General features: G+C 34.1%; 1 protein-coding gene across 8 annotated transcripts in view; it reads left to right on the plus strand.

Moving 5' to 3' along the window:
• LOC114338523 (titin) overlaps nt 1-15,297 on the plus strand; it is a 751,244-nt gene that overhangs the window by 449,117 nt on the left and 286,830 nt on the right. For all 8 annotated transcript variants that reach the window (XM_050662823.1, XM_050662825.1, XM_050662826.1 and 5 more), the window contains one exon: nt 13,178-13,604. In XM_050662823.1, coding sequence (XP_050518780.1) covers nt 13,178-13,604 — 427 coding nt within the window. The remainder of the gene's footprint in view (nt 1-13,177; nt 13,605-15,297) is intronic.

A 15,297-nucleotide genomic window follows, 5' to 3' on the forward strand; every position in this document is an offset into this window, starting at 1 on the left:
TTTTGTTGGACTAAACTATGCAAGAAATATGGAAGCTCCAAATAATATTAAGAAAGGATAGGGTACCCATTGCGTCAATACACGGAAGAAACGGAATGGTTTACTCCGTAGAAGAAAAAGCTGAGCTGATGAGGAAGACTCTATCGAGAGAGTGTATATATACTGATTTATTACCAAGAAGGACATGTATAGATCTTATTGAAGAAACACGACAAAAAACTCCCGAATATCAAGATGAAATAATCACCCCCACATCACCTAGAGAAATTGGTGAGCTGATTAGAAAAAGATAGAAAACGATTTGCAGTAGTCTGCAAAGATTAGTCCACAGTGTTAACATAAGAGCAAAATAATTCAATTTGGCAATTTCATCTCAGAAAAATAAAACAATAGTAATCAGTAAAGAACCAATCAGATGTAACATAGAAATTGATGGCGTCAAAATTGAACAAGTAATGGAAATAAAATACCTTGGAATTATACTGTGCAGCTTCGAACACCTGGGCAAAGAAGTGAGAAATCTTTATTAAAAAAAGCAAATAGACTGGCAGGATGCCTTAAAAACACTATATGGCGGAACCGATATATTAACACTGAGATGAAGTCAAGAATTTATAAAGCCAGTATAAGTCCAATAATGACATATGCATCAGAAACAAGACCTGATACAGCCACAACACAAGGACTACTAGAAACGGCAGAGATGGGAGAAATTACAGAAAATACACTGAGAGATCGAAAGATGAATGAAGACATAAGAAGAAAATACTAAATAGAAAAAAGTGGAATAATAATATACGTAGAATGGGAGAGACCTGTGTGGTCAAAATAGCAAGAAATAAATCACCAATCGGTAAAAGAATTATCGGCCGACCGAGCAAAAAATGGAGTGACAACCTTTTATAGAGGTATCAATCCGCCAATGATCCATTATGAAGAGGGGAAACAAAAAAAAAGAAGATTAGAAAAAACTCGTCGTCGAATTTCGAGCTGAGAATATGTGTTATAACTCTAAAGGACCGCATATTACTTAAAATGTAAGGAGAGCTGTCAAAATGTGAAACCAGAAGCCCTATTGATTTGTTATAGTAAACAACCTATTTGATTTGCACCTCGTACAATGAGTAGACTCTGTGACATATTATACAGGGTGTTTGGTAAAGAATGGGCCATAGCTTAGCTTTAGATTCCTGAGCTTAAAATAGGTCGATTTAAGCTAACTTACCTTAGTACAAAATTTGATAATAACCGAAATACAGGGTGTCAAAATTAAACTTTTATTTTATTTCTTTTTGAATATTTCCTGACAGGCATGGGACAAATACACGAAATTTGGTAAGTGGTGCTGGTATTGTACAGTCTACTAAATTATATTAAACAAGCGTGTCTGGCTACTACCAGAGGCGTACGCTGGGGGAACGTGAATGGTTGACCGTTCCCAAATTCTACACCACTGATGAAACTGCTTTTTTAGTATAATTTTTAGATTCTCCAATACCTTCTATGCAAATAATATACTCTTCATTCGTAACGATAAAGTCATTAGTTTTCGAGATGTTTGAAGTTAAAAATGAAAAGGCACACTTATTTTGATTAATGTATTATGCTCCTTCGTTTTGAGCTTCAAATATCTCGAAAACTAATGAGTTTATCGTTACGAATGAGGAGTATGTTTTTTACAAAAAAGTATTGGAGAATAAAAAAATTGCACTAAAATAGAAATTTCGCCAGTGGCGTAGAATTTGGGAAGGGTCAACCATTGACGTTCCCCTGTCGGTCGTACGCCTCTGATAGTAGCCACAAAGGTTTGAAACATAATTTAGTAGATTGTATAATACCAGCACCCCTTACCAAATTTCTTGTTGTTGTCCTATGCCTGTCAGGAAATATTCAAAAATAAATAAAATAAAAGTTTAACTTTGACCTTTGTATTTGGGTTATTATCAACTTTTGTACTAAGGTAAGTTAGCTTAAATCGACCTATTTTAACCTCAGGAATCTAAGGTTAAGCTATGGCCCATTCTTTACCAAACACCCTGTATATGCGTCACTCTCCTTAGTTTCTTGTTGTGAGATAGAAAAGAGGTTAATATTTTATATATAAACTTCACACATTTTCACTCGTATTTTGTGTGTGTACTTTCCTTTTTAAACTAATCTTTGGATTTGTAAATGTTTAAGTTGTACACAATGGATATCTATAAATAATACAATGGAATAGTTTGCTTAAGCAGAGAAAGTTATTCCAATGCCTTGGTGTTCTAAAAACATTAATTCTGCTCGTGTATGTAAAATGTAAACTATAAAACCTAAATTTAATTTAGAATCACTTAAACTGTTATGTGTAAGACCAGCTGAAGCTGTGAATGGTATTTTTAGCTCAATGTATAAACTGGATTAAGATTTTTGCGAAAATGATTCATTCCAATTATAATAATTAGGTAAATACATATACATATTTTGTAAAATATTTGATGTGGAATAATCGTGTGCAACAACTTAAATTAGTTTTTCACAATTTTTTATGTTCCTATTCCACTAAATTGGATTTTTAATTCATTTACTCTCTTGTTTGAGTATTACGGAATTTTTCTTGTTGGAGCTTTTACCACGCTGAGCAGATGAGTTGTGAATTATTTAAAATTTTCTCATCTTAATTTCCTCGGCATCCTGTATGATTTAGAAATTTTGAAAATCTCGGGAGGTGTAACCAAAGAAAGTATTCCACCTGTTGTCAATCTGGTGGTATGGAGACGATATTTATTGTCTTTTCTGTGCTACTTCGATTGATAACTTACTTTGGATTTTTTTATTTAGATTAATGTCTGATAAAAAATTTTACACAAAAAAATTTTTATAAAGATTTTGGTATGCGGGATCCAGGCCTAAAATGCTTTACAAAACAATAAGCCAAAACAATAGGTTTGTTCTAGCATCAGTTTTTCTATGGAATGGAAGCTTGGACACTGAAAAAGATCGATACAAGGAAAATAGAAGCATTCGAGATGTGGATGTACCGCAGGATACTGAGAATATCGTGGACAGAGAGAGTGATAAACATGGAAGTGTTGCGAAGGATGCAGAAAGAAAAAGAACTTGCGCTTACTATTAAAAAGCGCAAACTGCAATAATTGGGATATATAATGAGGGGACAAAAGTACCAGCTACTACAATTAATTATTCAGGGAAAAATAATAGGTAAAAGATCCATTGGCAGAAGAAAACATTCATGCTTAAAGAATTTAAGAGATTGGTACAAGTGCAGCAGCTGCCAATTATTTAGATCTACGGTATCAAAAATACGCATAGCCTTGATGATAGCCAAACTTCGGAACGAGGACAGCACCTGAAGAAGAAGACGCATCAGTTTCAAACGGTTTGAAACCATCAGCGAATAGTCGACCAGCGCGAGTAGAGAGGATAGCACTGGTGACTGTATTATGTTCTCTCACTGACCAACTGTTTGCTGACGGTTTCTGACTAGTTTGACTGTTTTCTAGAACAAACCTAATATAATCAAAAACAATCCTACTGTAATTTGAAGAAATATAGCTAGTATCATGAAAAATTTAGGAAAAGGATTTGAGAATACGAAAACCTGATAAACGAAGTAAAAAAATACTTAATGAGTACAATGTAAAAAAAAAGTGACCAGAAAATACCAACACCTTCAAAATTAAAGAGTCTCGAAAGGCAAGCGAAAGTAACTGTAGCAAAAACTGAAGCAGAAGCTTGTAAAAATGATAAACTTTTTAAAAGCGAGTGACTGAAAGCTAAATAAAGTAGATAAACAGAGAGAGAAAAAGAAATATTGCTCAGATTACGGACGACAATCTGAGTAGCATCTGAGACGAAAATAATAAAATCCTACTGCACGAAAAAACGACGAAAAAAATAATTTGGCATGAAGAATTTGACAACTAAGGGATACAATAACAGCCAAACTGGTTACCAAAATTCCAATGAAGAATGTTTCTCAGGCACTACCAAAAATGAAGATAGGTAAAGCAATCAAAATTAGCTTAAGTTGTATTAAAGTGATAAAAAGATTTGTGAAATGAGTGAAAAATAATTTTGACCACGAATCAAGTAATCTGTTAACCGAGGTACACAGTACCAAGCGTCGCCGCTAGGTGAACACTCCAATAATGCGTCGCAGATTACTTATGTGAAACTGAAACTATGAATTGGACCAATTCAGTCTACTTGCAAAGCCTCTTTGACAAGGAATAGATTCCGAAACATCAGGTGTCAGAGGATGGCAAGAGACTCGAATTGAATCAAAACGAAACGATTATTTTCTTTTTGCCATACCTTACTCGGTTTTAGAGTACAAAATGACCACGTTTCATATAAGTAATCTGCGACGCATTATTGGAGTGTTCTCCTAGAGGCGCCGATTGGTACTGTGTACCTCGGTTAACAGATTACTTGATTCGTGGTCGAAATTATTTTTCACTCATTTCATCATTTCCTGTTAGAGGACAGTCTAACCATACTCCGGTGCAAATATTTTAATATTTTCACTTCTTCTTCGTTTCGTCATGGTCCAATTCAGTCTAGTTGCAAAGCCTCTTTGACAAGGAATAGATTCCGAAACATCAGGTGTCAGAGGATGGCAAGAGACTCGAATTGAATCAAAACGAAACGATTATTTTCAAAATGATTTGTAATTGTCTTGTTATTTACATTATTGTTACTTTTTAATCATCTAGATAACATCGATTTTACTGATCATCGAACTATACACATTATCACCCTCAATCAATCTCTACACACGCTACATCGAGAAACAAACAAACAAAAAGCCAACGTCCACAGTCCACTTATTCTAATAAGATGCACTTTAGAATTCAGATTCCTATAATGATTGAGATCGTTTTATTAAGCTGGGTTCCAACGGAACGTGACGTGGCACGCCAAGATAAATAGAAAATATGTAATAGAAAAAAATAAAAACTATAGCGGTACGCTTTAATTACTATTTTTGCTAATTTTATTTTCTTAATTTTTGATAACTTTTCTCAAATCGAAACGGCATTGGTCATTTAAAATCCATATGTGATATGCAAACCATATGCCGTTGATTTCGAGAAACGAAAGGTTATCCCTTAAACAGATTGTGTAAGATTAATATTTCTTTTAAGGAAACACTTAATAGGTTACGATGCCCCAGGTCGCCAAATTATGTCAACTTCTTTAAATACAAAAAAGCTTCTCACCTCTTAAAAGACAGAGGCAGTAATTTATGGGCCATCTGGCCATTATCTCAAAACGGCAAAACCAGTTGACATAAAAGCGGTGGTCCGGAGGCCAGTCACTTCACAGCATGCAAACGATGCAGACAAACCCTCGGCTCGCTGACAATCAACCCTCGTTCGAGATATAAGCAAACACACCGCTTGTTCACCCAAAATAAATAAATATATTACTGTTCGTCGTTACACTTATTTTTATTATTTTTAATTAATTTCGTCACTCACACCTACCGGAATAAAACTAAAGACAGGAATCAACGAAACGTGATATAGTGTCATTTCCCTCGGAATTTGTGATTTACTATCCTTGGCTTAGGACCGAAAAGAAGTTAGAAGCTGATACAGACCCTTCCAACTCGGCTAGGGACTAATACGGTCAATGCCGTGGTAATTTTAATTGGGAGTGATTAACGACGTTGTGTTAGGATTTGTATCATTGTATGAACTAACCAACTTACTAAAATAGCTACCGCCAACACTCTTGGTGTAAGTACTCTTGATACTCGAGGGTACAAGCTCCCTCGGAACGGTCCGATAGCATTTATCAAAAAGTAAATATTTATTTCCACCTACCTCTACCGAAAGTATACTTTTCCGGACCTGATTGTAGGGAGCAAAGTTGTACTTTTCCTCCCTAGGGAGGAAAATATTTTTCCTCCCTAGGGAGGAAAAGTAAAAGTGACGTAATGGTATTTCATTAATGAAATATAACTTATTGACGCCCTGTACAATATCTATTTTCTATTACGTAAGTATCTATACATTTTAACGTTTATTTAAAAACACTGTATTTTACAGAATGGTAAAAAACAGTAAATTTTTATTCTGATTTAACAATGTTTACATTAATAATTTGACTTATATTTGACAGTTGACAGTTATATTGAACCTACTTGTTAGTTTTAGTTCTAATAAATTTTGTTGGTTAGTTACATAAATAAATTAAGTAAAAATGAAAAAATGACTTGTTATTTGAGGAAGGTGGAAAAACCATATGTATACCATGGGAGTAAAGTGACTTTTCCTCCCTTGAATGATTACTGCCCTCCGCTACGCGTCGGGCAGTAAACTTCATTATCGGGAGGAAAAGTAGCACTTTCCTCCCTTGTTATAAAAATAGCTATTAATTTCACAGTAACGTGGCACGCCAGCCATGCTCTCTTTTCTTTTTTAGTATTACAGTCAACTCCCGTGTATCCGTGGGGTTGAGTGGCACCGTTGTCATGGATAACAAAGTCGCGGATAAGCCGAAGAAGTTCGTTCACGTGATAAAAAGCCACTTCATGACTCACTCGTCCACTAGGTATAAACTGCTCTTTTTCTTCTCCGAATTTTCTTAGGATATCTTCATCCGTTACATACACAAATCCCGGGTCGGTAGCTTCGCAGCCTAACCACTCTTGCAGGTTTCCTGCGTCTACGTTCTCTTCCTCAGGAACGGAGTTCATTAAACTTTTAAGGACATACAGTTCATTTTCATCTTCTCCAACTACTAGATCCCTTCAATTTTCGATGTTTGGTAACAGTTTTCTCGATGACTTCACAATTATTGAAGACTACAGACTCCCACGCAGATGCGATTTGATAAATAGAATCTAGAGTCACTCTTTTAAGTCATCCTTCTTCCATTTTTGAGCGTAGTAACTACTCAGTCATATTTGAGGGCAAAAATTTGGCAAATATTTTCCGTCTTCCGACGTTATCCATCAACAACATAACTTTTTGTCGCAAATTGTTTGCTTTTAAATGTTTTTTTGACTTCTGGTACAAATTTGACTTCGGACCACCATTGAAATATTTTTTATCCATTCACCCTTTTCCTTGGTTAAAGTAATCGACAGGTAGTGTTTATGTTCTAGTGCCCTTAAAAGATCTAGGTTGTTTTGCCTTGCCAATCACCGTCAACTTCAGGTTGTGACTTCCTGTAGCGTTGCTGCAGGGCATAATCGTGATCCGTTCTTTTCTGAATTTATAGCTCCCTACTTTATCTTCAATTGCAAAATCTAGCGTTCGAGTTGAAAAGCATTTCCACAAGAGGCTCGATTTGTCTGGGTTACCAGATCACTTGAAAAAAGGAAACTCTCCGAACTCCTCTCCGTTTTTTCGTAACTGGAAGTCCTTGTCAAATTTCTCACCTTTAATACCATCTTTGGGTTCTATTTTCAGTCGATACCTCATTTGTCATTCTATCTGGTCTAATAAAGTCGTGTTTACAAAGTAACTGGGATACACAGACATAGATAAATTCAAGATTTTCATATTTTTTAAAATGAGTGAAACAATGTTAAAAGAAGCTTCTACAGAGACGCGGATAAACGGGAGTTGACTGTATGTATTTTCTATTTCTGCCGACGTAAATTGGTGAAAAGTGCTACGATACACTCCATTGGATCCAGGCTTAAGATGCACTTTAGAATTCAGATTATAATGATCGAGATCGTTTCATTACGTTAGCTCGCATTCAAACATTCAAATAACCTCATTGATATGCGATGCATTGTGTTCTAAAGTCTTGCTTCTGAATAGACAAGCACGTAGTCGTTTAACACACTTGCGCTTGTCGTAGATACAGTTTGTAAAGATATTGACGAGATAATAATTAGTAGACATAGCTTGATAAACTAATATTGTAGTTTTTGTACACACTATCTTATTATGTGTTTAACTTTAATTAATTGTTTATTTAAGATTAATGACTAGGCCAAAAACTTTAAACTGTTGTCTCTGTTAGAAAAACTCGGGTTTTGTAATCATTCTCTAAATAATTAAGCAATGCATTTTTGTCACATTTATGATGTACACCTACTGAAAATTTTCTGTAAAAAGCGCAGTTGAGTGTTCTTAGTGGTTATATAGTAGTGGCCTTTTTTATCTTTAGTTCTACAGTTTTCGTAAATATTCCTTACATGCGTGTCTAATTCAATTCATCCCTTTAAGTCTCTTTAAGGAGTTTTGAAGTTTTCTTAATCGAACGATCTGGCCAATTCCTGAATTTCTGTAGTTTTCATTTTTTGAATCTATTTTTTTCTTCAATCTCCTACCCTCACTCCCACGAAGGTATTGATGTAGTAGGTACTTTACTTTCACTTCACTGTAATCAGTATCCTATGTTCTTTTCCACGGCAGTAGCCTCGGCCAGATCATGGAATAATCTAGCCGTTTCCACATTGGTTTGGAGTATTCTCAACTCGACTTGTGTTTCCCGTGTTTGTCATTTCTTAACCTCAGACTCGACTGTTTTTCGATCTTTATACACTAGTCTAATATGCCTAGGCTTGCCATACGTCCCGGTTTGACCGGGACGGTCCCGGTTTGAGATCCCTGTCCCAGCGTCCCGGCTGGTTTGGATAAGCGTCCCGGTGAAATTTGAAAAACACCGACACCCCCGCCATTGATCAAGAACCATTTAAAGTGCTCGAAACACAAGGACAGCGAAAGTGCTATTGCAAGATCATCTACCAAAACATCGTTTTTCAAAAATACTTTTGCCATTGGTGCCAAAAATTTTCCATTGGTGCTAAAGAAGCTACTTTGGCATTCTATACAGCAATGTGAGACATAAGTTTTAAAACATCTGATTGCTCCACAAAATTAATATTGAAGCTGTTTGAGCCCAAATTCGAGTCTGCGGTACTAGGAATTTCAGAGAGGTAAACAGAAGAGACACCAACAACGTCTATTCCAAGCTCAAGGAAGGTCTAGGCATTTATTAATAACTTTGGCAAAATTACTAACTATTTAGTAATTATTAACTATATAGTAATTATTTTTTGCCAATTTTAGCAAAATTACTTACTAAAATCACTAGCCAGTTGTGTGTGAGTTTAGCGAACCGACTATATCAAGTAAATTGTTTCATAAATACTATGAACTTGACAATGCACCAGGCCACACAAATAAACAAGAACTTAGATCAAGTAATGGGAATATCCACACCATCTTCCTACCACCAAACTGCACATCTTCATTGCAGTCGATAGATCAAAATGTTATACAATAAGTAAAGTCCTTGTATAAAAATAATTTGGTCATCTATATTATTTCTCAGGATGATGATATAAAGCAAAGCCTCAAAAATATAGATTTGAAGGCTGTTTTACATACTGCACAATAATCATCTTACAAGCACGATTACGTATGTATTCCGATTACGTAAGATTAAAATTGGCACTAAAATTAGCTTTACATCAGAAAATGTACAACTAAATAAGTGACATTAAAAATGACTTTTGTAATGCCATCAGTAATGTTTAAAAATTACAATAACAAAGGTGTTGGTGTACCGTTTAGCAGAACTAGATTTTCAATCATTTCAAGAAGCATCCATATTTACCAAAATAGCTTTTATTGGTAAATACTTCTAAAGGAGTTATCGGAGTTATGAAGTACACCGCATAAGGTACATTTTTTATTAAAACTTTTAAATAATTTATCCGCTAATAACTTAGTATTGGTATTACTACCCTGTTAAAGTGTTAATTATTAGAGTAACTAATAGACATAAGAAAAATAGTGAAAGCAAGTGGTGTGTTATATGTATATGACAAAAAAATTCCAATGAAGCTGAAGGAAACGAATGCATGTGGCGAAAATGAGAATGCTTAGATGAATGGGTGGAGCAACAAAAAAGGATAAAATTAGGAATGAGCATTTATATAGGAAATTCTAGGGGCGGCACCAATTGATGCCAAAATAAGAGAGCATAGGTTAAAATGGTTTTATAAGCTTTCAGGGTTGAATGCATGCTAAAAAAGGTTTTAGAGTTTTATATCTAACAAAATTATAGCAAAAAAGCCATTTAAACTACTAGTGAATATATTATAGTTACTTGCCATTGAATTCTTCTTCTTCTTCTTTATGTGCCATCTCATCTAAGAAGGTTGGCAATCATCATGGCAATTGGCACTTTCGATACGGCTGCTCTAAAGAGATCAGCCGAAGTGCAGTTAGACCAAGCTCTCAAATTGTTTAACCAGGAGGTGCGCTTTTTCCACGATTCCTTCTACCCTGTATTCCTCCTTGTATTTATTAATTGCAACAAGTTATAATGCTCGCCCCTCATGACATGACCCAGATATTGCAGTTTTCTAACTTTAATTATATTTAACACCTCTCTTTCTTTTCCCAATCTTCTCAACACCTCGATATTCGTGACTCTATCCACCCAACTTAATCTTAATATCCTTCTGTAGGCCCATAACTCGAAGGCTTCTAATCTGATTGAATTCTTCACATTTCTTAAATAGGTAATCTTGTGTCTTAGTATTTTCAAAAAAAAGTTTCAAAAAGTAGATAAACTGCAACTCTAACATTATGATGACTAACATTATGAATGAGGAAGGAGTGATTTATATTGACTATATACTTCTTAGCCGATTTTGTTTAATAACCTTGTTGCAACAGGACTTTTGCATAATAAACCATTTTAATAGCTTCATAAAACGTTTTACACAATCCTTGGAATTTTGCCTCATTACAACATACATACATAATGATCTGAAAGATGCAGATGTTGGTACTCGCTCATATGTTGGGGCACAAATTCCACTGAATACAGTAATACATAATAGTGTATTTAGTAACATTTATTCTTTTTGTACACTTGAGTCCACGAGTCTTTACCCGTGCGTCATTAATACCTGGCGAGATAAAAAACATACTTTTTATCTAGCATCATTCTCTTCCAGTTACCGCCTGTTATTAAGTAAAAACACATGTTATTTTTATGAACGATCTAGACTCAGTACATTGAAAAGAGATAGGTACAAAAAAAGACGATTGGGGATGTTTTCACATAGTTTAAGTACAATTTCTGGCGTTTTGGTTTGTTTACTTTTGTGGCTGTCAGTTTGTTGAATTTTTTGCTGTTATTTTGTCGAATTTTTGCATTTTGAAGTTTTTTATAGTATACAAACAGTTGTTTTCACAACTAATTTTATATTGGAGTTTGAAATTTTATGATAAGTTTATGTTATTTTACGATTAATTTTGACAACGTACAAAGCTAACCTCATTGACACAGTTAAGGAATGCTTGTGTTTAGTGTTCCGCCAAAGTGAATAAAATAACAAAAAGAAAATGTTTTATTGAATTTTTTTATAAATTGTTTATTTATTTATTAATCAATGATAATAAAAGAATTTATTAATCTATTTCAAATGTAGCTGTAATTATGCACCAAAATTTTAAAGCAAAACTTAAATTTGACATTCTAATTTTTATTCTATAACCCGTGATCGGAGTAATACTGAGTAATACCCACTTTCTGTTACTTGCTGTTGCGTTTAGTAAATTTCCGACTTATTTCGTATGCTTTAAATGATGACGCACGGGTAAAGACTCGTGGACTTAACTGTATGATATAAGAAAAATATTAATTTTCTCATTTATTTATTGTTATGATCTGCTTTCTATTACTTTTATATTAATTATTATTTATTTGATCAATTATTTAATTAACGCAAATCATACATAAAAAATATTAAGAAAAAATCTCAGGGTGCCTTTTTGTCAAAAAAATTTTAATTAAATTCTCTTACGTTATACTTATCCTTTCTCGTGGCTTCAGTATCTCTTAGTTGATCTTATCGGGATAAAATAGGGAAAGGAAATACATAGAAAAATCATAAATAAATACATACAAATACCTTTATTATCAAAAGCAATGCTCTGTAAATTTATCAATCAAATCCTGTGGGCATAACTGTCCAAAAGAAACTTTTTCCATATAAATTAATCTAATTCAAACAAATATTTATCGCTTTGGTCTTGATACCATTAATAAAACAAGCTAAACAAACAAATTTGGTATTCACAAATTACTTATACTTCCTATTAAAGTTTTGAAATATTGGAATCTTAAATGCATATGCTTTTACGTAAAAAAATAACTTCTGATTATAAAGAAAATATATCACATAGGTTATTGACTGACCTTTTTGATTCACACACAATGATGTCTCCTCTTTACCCAAACAGCTCCTCCTTGTTGATTATGTTAGGCTACCAATCAAAGCCCTCTCCGTTCTCAGCAAAAATCCAGCAGCATACCAGCAACTATTTCTCGAAAAACACAAGCCAGGTCTCTTTTTTGCCAGTACTCGTTCAATAAACTCCAAAACTCTCTCCTCTCTTTCTCCCAACAATAATCTCCTGAGACCCAAGTATCTTTTTTACTTGGTGTCACAAATAATTTTAATAATGATAATTCTTGTAACTTACTCTCTTGGACTTTACAGAATCAAAGAGGTGTTTCTTCTCGATTTGATTTGTCTCCCGTTCCACTTTTCAGCTACTCTCACTATCAAAACAAAACACTAGTACTTGCTTCTGAACTACTCACGAAAACTTTTGACTGCTCTTTTCGGATGCCGGTAACACAATAATCCCTCTTTCCAAAACTATCTGAAAATTCAACCTTCTCTCCTTCCCATTCTAAATTGCCAAACCAATCAGAGACATTTCTTCTTCCCCATTCTTTTTTTCATTCGAAACACCCACTCATACTTTCAAAAATATTCCTACCATCATAATAATTACTTTCGGGAAATTCTACAAAATTTTCTCGGGGTTAAACAAAAAGAGATTAAAATTCCAAACTTTCTTTACCTTAATTTTCTAAGAACTAATTACCTATGGCTTCTACCTTTCCCGTAATAAACAATCGGTTTAAAATAATAATCCTAAATAACTTTCACTTCACTTTTATTTACAAATGTTTTTAATATTCTTCATGGAAAAATTCATTAAGGAGAAACCACCTTGCGTGAAAGCTAACTTCTAATAAATATTTACAAATCAATATACAGGGTGTATCAAATTTATGTGCCCGCGTAATATAAAAAAAATAACATTTTTATTCTATCTTTGATTGATAAATTGAAACACAGTATTATATATATTTGTACTTTCTTTTTTAGAATAAACAGAGTCCAGTTGAGGAACTGCTTCGACAAGCTGACCAGCTCATTGCCACTCAAAAACCCAGAGCAGAAGTCTACGCCGCCATGGCAGAATCCCTCGGCAGGGCCTGGAAAGACATCAACTCAACCTTAGAACTCCGGAAGATAATTTTAGATTTAAACGTGCTTTACCACAAGAGAGCTGAAGACTTTTTCGAAAAAATGGACGCTTTGGAAGCTTCGTGCAAAGACAAATCGATACCAATAGAGATAGATGCTGTGAAGGATTTCCTGATTTTGATCAACGACCAAAGGAGGTCCTTGTTGGAGGCGTTAATGGGTGCACTGCAAGCTGGGAACTCTTTGCTGGCGAAACTGAAGGAACTTGGAGCCGAAGGCACACTCGACTCGAGGCCCGATCGAATTCGAAATTCTGTAAAGAGAGGTAATTATATTATTTTCTTCCTTTTCTTCTCCTTCTTCTTACGGTGCCAATCCTTTTCGGATGTTGGCGATCAGCAATGCTATCCTAATTTCTTCTTCTTTTTTCTTCCTAAGGGTATCCTAATTTCTTCTTCTATCCTTCTTTGCTCAATGCTATTCGGAATAGTCCGGTTAAAGACGTATACAACCACTTTCTCAGGTTTTAAAGACAAGATATTGTTCTCCCTGGTCTTCTCTTTCCAAATGCCTTACTCTAAAGAATAACTTGTAACTAGGGGTCGCCGACTTCTTGAAAATTTCAAGACAAGATCAAGACAAGAATTCATTTTAGATTTCAAGGCAAGAAAAGAAATTTTATGTCAATACCAAGATTTCTTGTCAAGAAAACAAGAAATCTTGAAATATCTTGACTAATAATGAAAACTCTTAAACGTACTTGCTTGTGAAAAAGATTACATTATTTTGACATAACATAACATATTTTAATTTATTGAACACTTTTTTGCTCAATCGATTTACAAAAATGTAAATTAAAAATAATAATTAATAATACATACTTACTTAATCCTGTTGAAAATAAAATTGCAAACTAGATTTTATTTTAAATAACAGCACCTTTTTGAAATCAAAATTAATAAGCCATGAATTAAGACAGATAACACTTCTCATGGAGTCAACGCCCAGCCGATTTCTTGGCTTTGTTCTTGTTAAAGATGTGCTTGAAAATAGTCTATCTGCAGGTACAGATGTTGCTGGCGTTTCTAGAAAATCCTTGGCCATGTTCGATAATGACGGATAGATATTTTCGTGTCTTCTCCATTAATCAAGTATATTCTCAGAATCTTCTGACCTATTAGGCCCATTTATGTATTTTTCAATTTCATACTTCAAAGATTGCAAGTTATCAGCTTTCTAAATAATATCTAAATCAAGTTCGTTATCTTCTTTTTTCAGACAAGTGCTGGCTCTTGTACTGGATCCTGTAAATCATTCTGGGATTTATTACAGTCGTTAGCTTTAACTATTTCTTCAAATTTTTGTACTGCCTCGGATTGTAGAAGCTTTCCCCAAGATGAAGAGAAAAATGCCTCTACTTTGTGCCGAGGATCCAAAATAAGAACTATACAGTATAATATACAATTAGTTTTATTATAGTTTTTCAGTATTTTATTTCTCGCAGCTTGAATGCAGTAACGTCTCTATCAATTTTATTATCAAGTTTATGAGGCCAATATTTACAGTTTATCTAAAAGTAAGTTTACTCCAATTATCACCAATGGGAGTGTGCAATATTTTTCCTCTTCGAGTATTAAAGAAAGTGTTTTAAAGCTTCTCAGATACTGACAAAATTTACTGATCAGAACCCATTCATCATCTAATATTTTGCAATTATTTAGATTTTCGATGTTGTCGCAAAATATAGTGAAATTTTTTTTTACATTTAAACACCATGTTGGCATCTCGAAAGTTGAATGCCTCTTTGTAGGCACATCTAATTTTGGCATAGTCATTTAGTCATCTTGCAATTTATGGCCTCGCAAACACTTAAGTTTAAGTTGCATTTGCCCCGAGTTTTTGACATTTTTTGACAAGATGTTTAATTTGACTTAAAAGGGAGTCGAAATCCAAAGCAGTATCATTTATGTCATTTTCTACTTCGATCTTATCCTCCAAATGATCAAAATCCTTTTCGA

This window comes from Diabrotica virgifera, chromosome 9, assembly GCF_917563875.1.
Source record: "Diabrotica virgifera virgifera chromosome 9, PGI_DIABVI_V3a".
Taxonomy (NCBI): domain Eukaryota; kingdom Metazoa; phylum Arthropoda; class Insecta; order Coleoptera; family Chrysomelidae; genus Diabrotica; species Diabrotica virgifera.